We start from the raw sequence: 13,862 nt of genomic DNA on the forward strand, positions 1-13,862 counted from the left end.
AAAAAAAGGGGAACACCTAACATGTCAACTATCTCACATTTTACCGATTTTAAACTATTCTCAAACTCATGGTTTTTTTTTTAAAATAAACAAAAAGAGGGGTAAAATGAGTAGATAAGATTTGGGTATTTTAATAAATTTGCCACAAACTATCCTTTTTTTTTGGCTAATTAAAAAAAAGTTAAATAGTTGATAATTTTGGATGCTTTAATTCTAAACAGTCCAAAAATTGTGGAATTCAGGGATGTTGTAAATTAGGGACTTTTATTCAAATACTTGGTAAGATTTTCTCGTGATTTGTAGGAAATAGCTAATCGATTTGCTGTCTTAGATTGGGAAGCCATTGAAAACCTTCTGAACCTATAAATCCAGGAGTTTCCAATATTTTCTAAAGGAAAAAATATATTTTTATATGACTCGCCAATTTCAGTGGGGGATTTGGACCAGCCCCACCAGTCTCATTCGAGTTAACCAGGCTAATCCATAGAAATTTTTTATAATTGTGTGAATGGCATGCTTATATGTTGTGCACAGAAGCTCTAAATCCGATGGGTTGATTTTTGTAAATAAAGTACAAAAAATAAAATATGAAACACATACACAAGAGCACAAATATTTACGTGGGGTCACCTTATGAAGACTACATCCACGGGCACGGCAAACTGAAATCCACTATAACAATGAAATTACATCAAAGATTTCGAAACAAACGTCGACAAACACACAGTTAAGAAAAACTTTTTAAACCACTCTATCTTCTTTCTCTTTACTTTTGGCAACTATTACCGACAACATTAGATAGAGACGCGAGAACCATTACCGACAACACCAGATAGAGACGCGAAAGCAATGACAAAATGAGTTTTTAAAAGGGAAAACAATTCAAAATCTCTATGAAAACTGTTTCACTACAAGAAACCAGCATCTTAATCTTCAAGAGTCTTTAAGAGGCACCATCAATGTTTCTCTCCATATGATGCTTTTTTCTCTCTAAGAGGACCATATAAAGCTTTCTTCTTTCTAAGAGGAAACGTTGCATCTTATGCACATGAGGACTTGGCCCCCCTCTCTCTAGAGGAACTTGCCCCCCTCTCTCTCTAGAGGAACTTGCCCCCCTCTCTCTCTAGAGGAACCATCATTCTCACATAGTGACTCAAATAAGACACACAAATTCTCTGCACTTTCATCTTTTATATATATATATATATATATATAAGATTAGGAATCCTCACTAAATAGGAAACTTCCTATAAATATTACATATGTTTAAAAAACTAATAGATATATCCATCCAACAGTTCTAATCTTTTTGGATTTTTATTTCCTTTAGGAAATAAATCAATATCAGTCTCAATCTCACATAATAAAAAAATATCTCAATCCCACATATATGAGGTTTTCTAATGTGGTTGATTTTTTATAGCATCAAATCCAACAATCTCCATTTTGATATCAAAATCACCTGCTCACTATGCCAATATATATTGGATAGCTTCATAAATTGTTCATCTTTTGCCAAATAAATTTCTTCATCATTCTTGTTAAAAAAATATTATTTGCCATAATATTTCTCTACCTCTAAACTTGCATTCGAAACTTTTATTGCCATATCGAAAACTCCGAAATTGGGCTCTGATACCGCTTGTTGTGTGTCGAAGCTCTAAAACCGATGAGTTAATTTTTACAAATAAAGTACAAAAAATAAAACATGAAACACATACACAAAAACACAATTATTTACATGGTTCACATAGAAAGACTACACATCCATGGGCACGACAATCTGAAATCCACTATACCAATGAAAGTTACATCAAAGATTTTTTAATAAACCTCGACAAAAATACAGTCGAGCAAACATTTTTAAACCACTCTCCTTTTTTTCTTTTTACTTTTAGCAACCATTACCGACAATACTAGATAGAAACGCAAGAGCAACAAAAAACTAAATTTCTATCTAACTAAAAGAGGAAACAACCCAATATTTTAATTAGAACCACTTCTCTACAAAAAACCAACCTCTCAATCTAGAGTCTTCAAGAAGCACCATCAATGTTTCTTTCCATAAAAAGCTTTCTTCTCTCTTGGAGGAAACCTAAAGGGAAACAACCCAGCATCTCTATGGGAACCGGTTTTCTACAAGAAACCAACCTCTCAATTTAGATGAGTCTTCAAGATGCACCATTAATATTTCTATCCATAAGAAGTTTTCTTTTCTCTAAGAAGAAACCTTGCATCTTATGCAGAGGAGAACCTGTCCCCTAAAGGAATCTTATGCATAGGAGAGGACCTACCTCCCACAGGAGTTTTCAGGAGGCACCATTAATGTTTCTCCCCATAAGAAGCTTTCTTCTCTCTAAGAATAAACCTTGCATCTTATGCACAGGAAGACCTACTCCCCTCTCTCTCTAGAGGAACCATCATTCTCATATAGTGATCCAAATAAGGTACACAAATTCTCTGCACTTTTATCACATATATATATATATATATATAAGATTAAGAATCTACACTAAATAGGAAACTTCCTATAGGTGTTACATACATCTCAAAAAACCAAGAGATATATATATCCAAGAGTCTTAATCTTTTTAAATTTTTATTTCCTTTAGGAAACATATCAATATCACTCTCAATCTCAATCTCACATAGCACCAAATCCAATTGTAGTGTACACTAACTCTTTTGAGAAATAGAATTACTTAAGTAATTTTTCATTAAAAAAAGGAAAGGCCCTTAACTTTTTTTTTTTTTAATGTGAAATTGTGAGATCCATTTATAAATCACTAGATGATATTTTTTAAAAAAATAAAATTTGGGTTCCTTGACTCTCATATCTTTCCCTCCAAAATTTGTACCATGCGGACCTTACTTTCTCTTCTTCTTTCTTTCGAAGTCATTTGAGTGTATGATTTGTATTCTTTGAGGAGATTAATTACCAAGTTGAAAACGTGTAAGTCCCAAAACAAAAATGAAGTGCTCCTTGCTTGATTTTCAGGTGAATGAACAAACAGAAAGATTGCTCATGCAGGACCACAAAATCATTTACCTTCTTTATAAAACATTCGCATGATGTTTTCTGCCCTTTTCGGTTTGTTATTTATAAAAAGGGTGAAGTTCGGCACCTTCAAATAGTTTGGAGAAATGTAGTTTCAATACTAAAAATCTTTGTAATAGATTTAAATTTAAAGCTTTAAATATGGTGTAGATCAAGCAGATCTATGAAAATTTAAAAATCTTGAAAATTGACGGTCCAAAAATCGTTACAAGATGCACTATTTTCAAAACTTGAAATCCATTTTTTTCTCATGTCCATGCATCTTGATGTCCAAGTGATCAAGGGTGCAGTTTGTATAGAGCATAGGCTCTAAACAATCAAATTAGAGCTTACCTTCAAATAGTGTCGAGAAATATAGTTTTAATACTGAAAATCTTATTGATAGCCTTAAAATATATTTTCATCTTTATTAATAAATTCTAAAGCTTAAAAAATAGTGCAGATCGAGAGATCTATGAAAACTTGAAGATCTTAAAAATTGATGGTCTAAAAATATGTTACAAAATACACTATTTTCAAAGCTTGAAATCTATTTTTTTCTCATGTCTATGCATCTTGATGTCGAGATGATTAATTTAAGGATATTTGGGCATCAAAACAACCTCTTCTAGTGAACGTTTTGAGGTAGGCTCGAATTTAATTGTTTAGAGCTTCAGCTCTATATAAACTTTTCCGAATGATAAATTTGAGATATTCAGGAGTCAAAATAACTTCTTCTAGAGAAATTTTTGAGGTGGGCTCTAATTTGGTTGTTTAGAGCTCCGGCTTTATGTAAACATTTTTCTTATAAAAAAGGAAAAAGTTTATATAAGGTTGCAACCTTAAAATGTAGAATTAAAGATGCACCTCAAAATTCTATCGGAAAAAGTTGTTTTAATATTGAAAAACCCTCTAATTGATCATCTCAACATCGAGATGTATGAGTCCCAAAAATAGTGCATCTTGTAACACATTATCTAGATCGTCCATTTTCAAAATTTTCATATGTTTATAGATCTACTTGATGTTAAATGTTTTTGGATTTTAAAATTTTATCATTGGATATGAAAATAGATTTTCAGATAATCTTAAGAATCTTTACATCAAAATTACATGTTATGATAAAATTTGGAGGTGCCCTTTAATTGGATTGTTTAAAGTTGTAATTTTATAGAAACCACACCCTATAAAAAAAAATGGGTGGGTAGGGACCTTTTTGGTTTATTAAATTTGTAAAGGGTTAAATAGAAATATTGTAGTTAGCCTCCTTTTAAAATTGTTTCATGCGGGCTGGACTGCACGACTACGTATGCCCGAATGTGCTGGCTTGGCCGCATAGAAGCCGGGTCTTGTTCAATACATTTAAAAGAGAGCAGAAAGGTTCCCTCTCTCTCTCCATCTCCGGCCTCCACTGAAGGGTTCCCGGCAAGTTTTCCGGCAAGATTCTGGTGACGTTTCAGGCAAGACTTTGGCCAAGAGCTCATATCGGGTGAGTCTTTTTTCATTTTTTCTTTAATATTTACTTTAGAAAATACAGAAGCAATGAAAAAATAATTTTTTTGTTTTTCCCTTTGTTGGGGTTGGGAAAAAAAAATTCTTTCCGGCGAGTATCCGGCAATAATATACGTTGTAGTTATGTTTTGTACCTTTGATTACTTTTCTTTTTTCCATTTTCTCTTTCCTCTTTTCTTCATTTTCCTATCTTCTTTGAGTAATGCTTTTAACTGTTTAAACACATCAACGACATAAATAGCAAAAGCAAATAAAAGCAGAACTAAATTTATCGTTTGCTTATCAAAGTCTTGTTTGAACCCTTTTTTTTTTTTTTGGGCAATTCTGTGGGGGATAGGATCCCCTACAAATAGAACTCAGGATGTCATGTTTTGGCAACCCACAACGCTGATCACCAAGCTTTGTTCCTGAATTATTTGAAATTGAAATTGAATACTCCTTCCATGAAAAGTGGAGAAAGCTTAGAGAGAGAAAGAAGCTAGGAAATGATCAGAGAGAGGGCAAATGCTTATTGTGAAGGGAAATTTTGGGGGATTGATTGCTTGTTGTTGGATAGAATTGAGAAAGGGGGTTTCGTTATAGTTTGGGGGATCCATATCTGTAAAATTCTTTTGAATTTTTTTAAAGAGTTTTTCTTGTTTTTCCATATTTTTTTCTTGGGTATGGTTTGTATAAGTCTGACGCCTTAAACAATCAAAGTAAGACACACGTTCAAATCGTATCGAAAGATGTCGTTTCAGCAATGAAAATCTTTATGATAGACTGAAATTATATTTTCCTCTCTAATTGTGAAATTTCAATCTTTAAAAAATAGTGTATGTTAATCATATCTATATCTATGAACCCTTAAAAATCTTAGAACATTGAGAGTCTAGATAATGCATTATAAGATACACTACTTTCAAGAATTGACATCCTCTTTTTCTTTTTTATGTACATGTATCTCAAATTCAAGATGATCATATTTAAAGGTTTTTTAGCATCGAAACAACTTCTTCTATTGAATTTTTAGAGTGCGCCTTAATTTGATTTTCTGGAGCCTCAACCTTATATAAACTTATTATTATTATTATTATTATTATTATTATTATTATTATTATTATTATTATTATTATTATTATTATTATTATTATTATTATTATTATTATTATTATTATTATTATTATTATTATTATTATTATTATTATTATTATTATTATTATTATTATTATTATTATTATTATTATTATTATTATTATTATTATTATTATTATTATTATTATTATTATTATTATTATTATTATTATTATTATTATTATTATTATTATTATTATTATTATTATTATTATTATTATTATTATTATTATTATTATTATTATTATTATTATTAATTATTTAATTTCCTAGACAGGTCCGATCAGTGGCCTAGTCTGTTGAAACAGTCCAGGCTCTAAAAGGCTCATGAAACAAGACACAAAAATGATGGGAACAGGAGGGGAGCAACCACAAACGCAATGGATGTTGGATTTGATGAATGGGAAGGTGACTATAAACAGAGAGGAGGAGGCCGAGAAATGGAAACAACGTTGCATATACAAAGTTCCAGGCTTCCTCAAAGAGCTCCACAAAGAAGCATTCATTCCCAGGGTTGTATCATTGGGGCCCTTCCACCATGGCTCCCCGCACCTCCAACCCATGGAGCAACACAAGCGTCGCGCGCTCCTCCACTTCCTCGATCGCTCGAACCACCCTCTCCAAGTCTATCTGACTGCACTTCAAGCCAAGGAGCAGGTGATCCGGGACTGCTACGAGTGGCCCAACGACCTGGCCCCTCTCAACAGCACCAAATTCCTTCACATGATGCTGCTCGATGGCTGTTTCCTGCTTGAACTCCACCGTGTCAGCCAAACAGATGATGAGACAGGCTATGCAGCTGAGGATCCGGTGTTCGGCTCAAAATCGGCATTGTTCTTTGCACACCATGTCACCGATCAGGACCTTATGATGCTGGAGAATCAGATTCCTGTAATAGTCTTGAACACTCTGTTAGACCCACTTGGAACAGGGATCTGCACCCGGGTGAATGAGCTGGTGCTTGAGCTTTTAGGGGAGGAGCTCGAAGGGGAGGTTTTCAAGGGCAAGATGGGGTTGCATACGCTGCAAATTTACATGATGAGCAGTCTGTGTGGTAAGGTGCCTGAGGTTGAGGAGGTAAGCGACCCAGAGCCATATTTCAAGAAGTTGCCCTCAGCTACAGAGTTGCATGAAGCTGGGGTGAAGTTCGAAACTAGCGGCATGAGTGGGCTCATGGATATCACCTTCGAGCATGGAATACTACGGCTACCATGGATAGCCATTCATGGATCTACAGTACGTATCATATTCTCATGACTGAAGCAGACCGGTTGCTATGACTGGTCTCGTTTTTTTGAGCAAAATTGAATTTGGTTAAAACTCAAATAAATTTAGTATTTGACCTGTTTGGCTGGTACAAATTGATTAGATTGTCCATCCAAAATTTGGCAACTTTCTTTTTCGATATATATTTTATGTTTTTTAAATAGTATCTAAAATTTGTTATTGTTTGAAGTCAAACTAATTTTGACTAGACCGAATCTCTAACAGCTTCATGGTCACCAAAGTACACCTATTGAGGTGGAGGGACATACCATAAAATATCATGCAAGATAAGTAGATTAAGATTCATAAAAGAAATTAGATATCTTCGCCCCTATGCCTAAATCCTGTGATGGATGTAGTGTAGTAATCATCAACACGATATCACAGTGATTGACATTACCAATCTGGTTCAAGATCAGCCAAATTAGATCGGAATCAAAAAGGTGAATTGTTCTGTCTAGAAATCCATGGAAGTGCCTGATTTTTCGTTTTTCTATTTTTCCATTCTAATTTTTCTTGTAATATAGCCTCTTTTGAATCATCCAAGGCTAGGGGAATCACCACTCTATTCTGGAAAAATCGGTTGGAGTCGTGGTGGTTGCAACCCCAATTCTTCGCCACCATGTGGTTTTCATTCTTAATAACACCTAAACTATTTGAAATTCTAAATCCTAAACTATTTGAAAAATTGGGTAGTGGCTACCTTCCCCACTGAACTACCACCAAAAAAAAAAATTACTACTTTAAACAAAGCCCAAACCGGATAACAAGATATATTAAAATTGAAAACGCTGATTATATCAACTTATTTAGTGTTTTGTATTTATAAAAGACCAAAAAAATGTAATTGAAAGAAAATTCAGATTTCTTATTTTCGATCTTTAAGTACCTGTTTTATTTATTTACTTATTTTTGCGACTACTGAATGCAAACACCTTTCATGTTGGGAAAGTCTCCTTAAACGACTCAACATGCAGGCTGGTTTTATAAATCAATTTTACAATCCAGCACATGTTATCGATGTGTTGAATACATTATAGAAATGAAAAACTTGAGTGCATCAAAGTATTTTATTTATTTCTTTTCATGCAATGTTCTATTATTAATTTGACACATATAGCATGTTTCCAATACGATGAGAAAACATGAGAACGGTTTTTTTTTTTTTTCTAGATTAGGGAAAACATGAGAAAGGTTTCTATACTTCCCCTAGAGCGTAGAGGATCTATGCCTCCCCTACCGTCTAGCCCTCCAATATTGATTAAATGAGTCACTCACTATTTGATCTTAGATCCGATGCATCAGAGTATTTTATATTTAATTTTTTTATACAAATTTTATGGATAGGAAATTTGGTACGTGTCATCTTCTCATTGAGGCGCACCTACAAAAAAATATTAAAAATAATTTTTCGATAAAATATAATAACCGAAATACCCCTCAAAACTTTCAAAGGTATTTGGTCATTTTATTTATTGAGAATATCGTTTTTATAATTTTTAGATGTGTGAGTTTAATAAAGGATTGGACGTCCAAAATTTGGTGTCAAAATATTTTATAAAAAAAAATTAAAAATAAAATAGTGTAGAGATATGATGTTTTGATTGCCATTTTTGTAATCCATTCAAAATGGATGGTTGGATAAGGAGAAGTATATAAGTTTTATGTTGTAAGGGAAGCAAAGAAAGCTTATCCCGGAAAACACAACATCCCTTAAGGAGGGATGGATTTGGTACAGTGTCCACCGTCCACCAATTTTGGTGCCTTAGTTAAATATGTTTTGGCCATAAGATTCGACCCTTGGCCGTGTCCTAATAACTCAAGTAATGCTGCATGCCAAAAGCTCCTAAAAGAAAATTTAAAAATAGTTAAAAAAACAAGATAAAAGAATAAAAGAGGTAGTGAAGATCATTAGAGGTCTAGAAAGAATTTTTTGTCAAACAAGTCTCCCTAGATTTGATGCCATTACAAGAACACACACGCTTCAAGAATTGTGAAAAGAACGGAAAAAAAAGAGCTTGATTCTATTTTTGTTTTAATTATTTTATAGTTCATGTTACAGGAAGGCTTTCTTTTAAATATGATGGCATTTGAACAGTTGCACGTCAGGCATTCGAACTGGGTCAGCTCATATGTTAGCTTGTTGGATGATCTCGTAGACACAACTATGGACATTGCACTGCTAGTTTCTTCAGGCATCCTTGAGAATAGAATGGGAGGTGATGCAGATGTGGCTGAGGTCTTCAACAGAATCACAAAAGGGATGGTCTTTTCTGAAAATCCCCACTTGACGGGGGTGCGGACCAGGATCATCCGCTATTGCAAGAAGCGTCGTAACAGGTGGAGGGCTTACTTCGTCCACACTTACCTTAGTGACCCATGGACGCTCATATCGTTGTTGGCAGCAGTATTGCTACTGCTACTAACGCTGCTTCAGACACAGTATACGGTTCTCAGCTATTACAAGTAATTCGACCCTTGGGTACCATGACTGTATTTTGATCTCATCATCAGGGCCTGTTGGAGCGTACTGTTCATTTATTCTCTTAACTAAAATCCGTTGGGAGGGGTGTTTTTAGGAACTCCAATTTATGAATGTCACCTCTTCAAATCGTAAGATAACTTAAATGAAAAAAAATTACAAATCTCTTTCTCTATGGGATAGAAAGAAACAATGTCACAGATTGAATGCAGACCATCCAATTTTTTAAAATTACAAATCACGTTCTCTTGGGGCTGGAAAGAAATAATGTCACAATTGAATGGAGACCATCTAATTTTTGAAAGGTGAGATCTACATGTTAGAAAATTCAAAAAACTTTTTTTTTTCTTTTGAAAATAATCACTTAGTGAATTTTAGATGGTTTTCAAGTTTATAGATAGAAAAAAATTCTTTTCAAGTAAGTCTTCTAAGTGAGGATGTTCATTGACACAGTTTAAAATTACCAAACGCCAATAAGCAACAAAAAATCCATGTTCTAGAGAGAGAAATATCGGCTGCCAAAAACAGGCAAACCAATTGCATTTTAGAAAGAGAAACAAAAAATAAGAGAAAAAATCAGCAAGAAGCAAGCACAAGCATGCCGATCCAGGTTCTTTAGGACGTACCCACAAGTACTAGAGGAAAAGAAAAAACCCACAAAAGAGCAGATACATATAAACCTATCTAAAACCAACTCACAAAAAGAAAAAAAGCAAAAACAGATTTATCAAACTAAATTAAATACATGGATTAAATTTATTTCTAACCATTAACTTTAAATAAAAATAAATAAAAATTTTATCCACATCTCTAAAAATAAAATTAAAATTTTGCAGCAACCAGATATTGATGTGCATTAATAGTACACCACAATACTACTACTAGAGCATAGCAATGCTACCACTAGAGCATAATACATCTGTTTTTTTTCTAATAAGAGGTTTTATTCATTTGTAACCGGAGTTCAATGCGATTGAATTGGGAATTAGAGGTCATTTAGTATTAGTTGTATGGTATGTTATAACTTCTAAGTAGGCCAGATGATGACCCCCAACGAGCATAGAAAAAATCGGGCGGTTAGAATCGGGTGGAAAGATTCTAACCGCCCGGTTAATTGAAAAGGGCTACTTATCAGTTTTGGTTGGTGAACAGCAAGGTATTTTAAAAATAAATAAATAAATATATAAAATCTCAAAACATAAAGGATTTTATTTGTAATGTATTTTTTAATAGTTTTTATTATTTTGGTAAAGATTGGAAATTAATTTGGCCATTAATAATTGTTTTTACATTTTTTTCATTTGTTTTAGAAAATAAAAAATCCTTGGGCACAAATCAATTATTTAAAATGTATTTTTTTTTTTCAACTTCATTTGGATGTGCTTTGTTTAATCATGTTTTAAATATATTTTTTATATTTTATTAGATTTCTATTTTTGTATTTTTTAACACTTTTTTTACCCCCCCGGGATTTGCCTGGTTAGGCCAGTTGAACCGGTCAGTTTACCGATTAAGCTAGTTGAGCAGCTTCTAGCCCCATCTCCGGTTAACCGTTCCGATTTGATTTTTTCCTATACTGCCCCCAACTACAAAAAAAAAAAACAAAAAAAAGTGATCTGCCACTCTTGGTAGAGGTTATTTTGAGGATTGTTTCCAGTGAACGGTATAAAATTTCATCAATAAGCAATGGCTAGAAAGAAAAATTGTAACGAAAAATTAACAATAAAAATAAAATTCCAGTAGACAATATTTTTATTAGAATTCAAAAAAAGGTTGGAAACTTCAATCAGAAACTCTGGTGGAAAGTTATAACCAAAATAGTGGAGAGTACAAAATTCCAATAAACCCTAGCTCAACCCAAGGTCTCTCGGAAAACTAATATAACCTTAATTAGATCCAGTTCACTAGATTCAACCCAAGGTTTTTAGTTTTTTAATCCATTTAAACCTAATTTTACCTTCCAATATTCAATTTGACTAAATTCAAGTAATTTCAGAGGTTTTTTCCGAGAAGGTTGACATAAATTTATACCCTGAGAATTATAATTTGACTATACAAAGATTTCCAAAAATTACCTTCTTTGAAAGTTAACATTCTCAATATTACAATATTTTTTAAACTTTTTGTGAATATAGTCAGGGAAGTCTTATATTATTTTTTTCTAGATTTGAGTATAAACAAAAGCCCATCTCTTAGTGCTGTTATTTAGGATAGGGTTTAGACTTACAAGAGCACAAGTAGTACAAAGCTAAAACCTAAAAGTACATCTAAAATAGGTAATGTATGAAATTATCATGAATTTTATAAGCACTCCAAATGATTAAGAATTGCTTCACTTTGATGCTCCATTAAAAAGTCATGAGCAATTTAGTAAACATGTCATAGAGTCTATGTAAGATACATACACAAATAGAGTTGTATGTTTTGAATAGATTCCTGAATCACTCATTCACACATGAGGTATGTTTTGAATAGATTATAGCTACAAATTCTCATCAAATCTTAGGACTAATGCTATATGTACACCCTTTAGGTGTAGAAAGAGGAGCCAATTAAGGGCTCTTCAAGAGTTCCCCAATTTCTAACCCTTCTTTCCACTCCAACAAAGTCTATTGTGCCCTAAGGTTCTCCAAAACCCTAATTTTATTTATTCCCCAAACCTTAATCATGTTTTTCCATACCAAGACCCTAAACCCTAGATTCCCCTTTGAATTCCTCTTATATAAATTCAATTGAATTGGAATCCAATTGAATCTTCCTTCTTGAATGTGCACATATACATATATTGCATATTATTCTGTATTCTGCATTAATTATTGTGTTTCATACTACATGTATTATTTTATCATTGTAATCGTTACCATCGGTTGATAATTAGAGATAGATAAGATGACATGTTGCATATTGTTTGGATCCCACAAATATACTATTAAGGCCAAATGAAATTCTAGTTTAACCTTGACAATACCTTAAGGTCATATGTAGGATTTTTTTTTTTTTTTTTTCCATGATCCCATTTTAGAGTGAGACTTCCCGATGCAGTTTGCAGTTGTTCATGGGGGAACTTATTTGTAGTAATTTTGCTTATCTACAACGTTACCAAATTGCCCATGAAACGACTATGATGACGATGACAACAATAATAACAATAGAGATTGTATGCAACAAGATCATTTATCTTTGATACAAGATGGTCATAATTACTTACGACTATCTGCTGTGAAATTTGATAGCTTAAATGTGTTACAAAATTCGAGAAAAATTCTTTTAAAGTTTGAGCTTGGCCAATGGAATAATTACTGTTGTTCATGGGGGAACTTATTTGTAGTAATTTTGCTTATCTACAACGTTACCAAATTGCCCATGAGACCACTATAATGACGATGACAACAATAACAACAATAGAGATTGTATGCAACGAGATCATTTATCTTTGATACAAGATGGTCACAATTACTTACAACCATCTGATATGAAATTTGATAGCTTAAATGTGTCACAAACTTCGAGAAAAATTCTTTTAAAGTTTGAGCTTGGCCAATGGAATAATTACAACTATCCAAAATCACATCCAATGATCAAGATTAATGTGACCAGCCCGTACCAACAGTAAATTGTCTCATTCTATATTTTTTAGTAACAATAATAATAGACCTTGCTTTTTCTCTATTCCCCAAAAATAAATATACTATTTCAAGATGGACCACAAATGTAAGCAAGACTATGTGTCTGAGATGATTATTAGCACGTCGAAATGGGGCTCCGGGCCTTCTAGCATATTAGGATTGCATTCCGATACAAAGATGAAATATATTATAAGATCCAAAACCTAATACGAAACTCAAATAGGCATGTTCCTAGAGGGCTTTGGGTATGGGACTGATGAGTGAACCCAATATGAAACTCAAATGTTACAATTGGTAATTGTAATTTTGGAAAAACAAAATCATGAAATATGTAACTAAATAGGTATCATACGATATGTTCGATAAGCATCGTGGCCATAGTTGCATTGTGATCATGAAGCTTCCATGATGATATCGATCAAATTATACTTAGGAGGGCAGAAAATCCACACTAAGGATCATTTTTTTCTAATTAATAATTGGAAGGTGATGAAAAAAGTAGGACCTATTATTGGAATCATGTTTTATTTTGGCTTGCCCAACTTTTTCTCGTTGGCCATATGATCAATTGAATGGATGGTAGTGATTTTCATGACTATGGATTTTTTAAAGTCATGACTATTATAGAAAAGGGTAGGCCTGTTTGGTGTATTACGAAAAACTCTAATTGTTCGAACCATTGACCTCCCTCGACCAAACCGGTGTAGACACCCTATTTGGGTAAATTGAATTTCTAGGTGTCCCAAGCCCAAATCTTAATCTTAAACCTAGTAATTAACTACTGTAGCAACAATGAAGCAAGTGAGAGTGGATGACAGAGATTAAT

At 33.1% G+C, this 13,862-nt stretch overlaps 1 protein-coding gene across 4 annotated transcripts in view; it reads left to right on the top strand.

The window, feature by feature from the left end:
* Nucleotides 1-9,573, top strand: part of LOC18438003 (UPF0481 protein At3g47200) — a 37,422-nt gene extending 27,849 nt beyond the window's left edge. For 2 of the 4 annotated variants that reach the window (XM_088869630.1, XM_006848211.4), the window contains 3 exons: nucleotides 2,999-4,526; nucleotides 5,940-6,898; nucleotides 8,991-9,573. In XM_088869630.1, coding sequence (XP_088725756.1) covers nucleotides 5,990-6,898; nucleotides 8,991-9,398 — 1,317 coding nt within the window. In that variant the 5' untranslated portion in view covers nucleotides 2,999-4,526; nucleotides 5,940-5,989 and the 3' untranslated portion in view covers nucleotides 9,399-9,573. Of the gene's footprint in view, nucleotides 1-2,998; nucleotides 4,527-5,939; nucleotides 6,899-8,978 lie in introns of all 4 variants that reach the window. The other 2 variants (XM_020669848.2, XM_011626547.3) reach the window with 2 other exon arrangements.
* Nucleotides 9,574-13,862: the final 4,289 nt, after the last annotated feature.

Source organism: Amborella trichopoda, chromosome 6 (genome assembly GCF_054954075.1).
Source record: "Amborella trichopoda isolate Santa Cruz 75 chromosome 6, AtrichopodaSantaCruz75HAP2 v2.0, whole genome shotgun sequence".
NCBI lineage: Eukaryota > Viridiplantae > Streptophyta > Magnoliopsida > Amborellales > Amborellaceae > Amborella > Amborella trichopoda.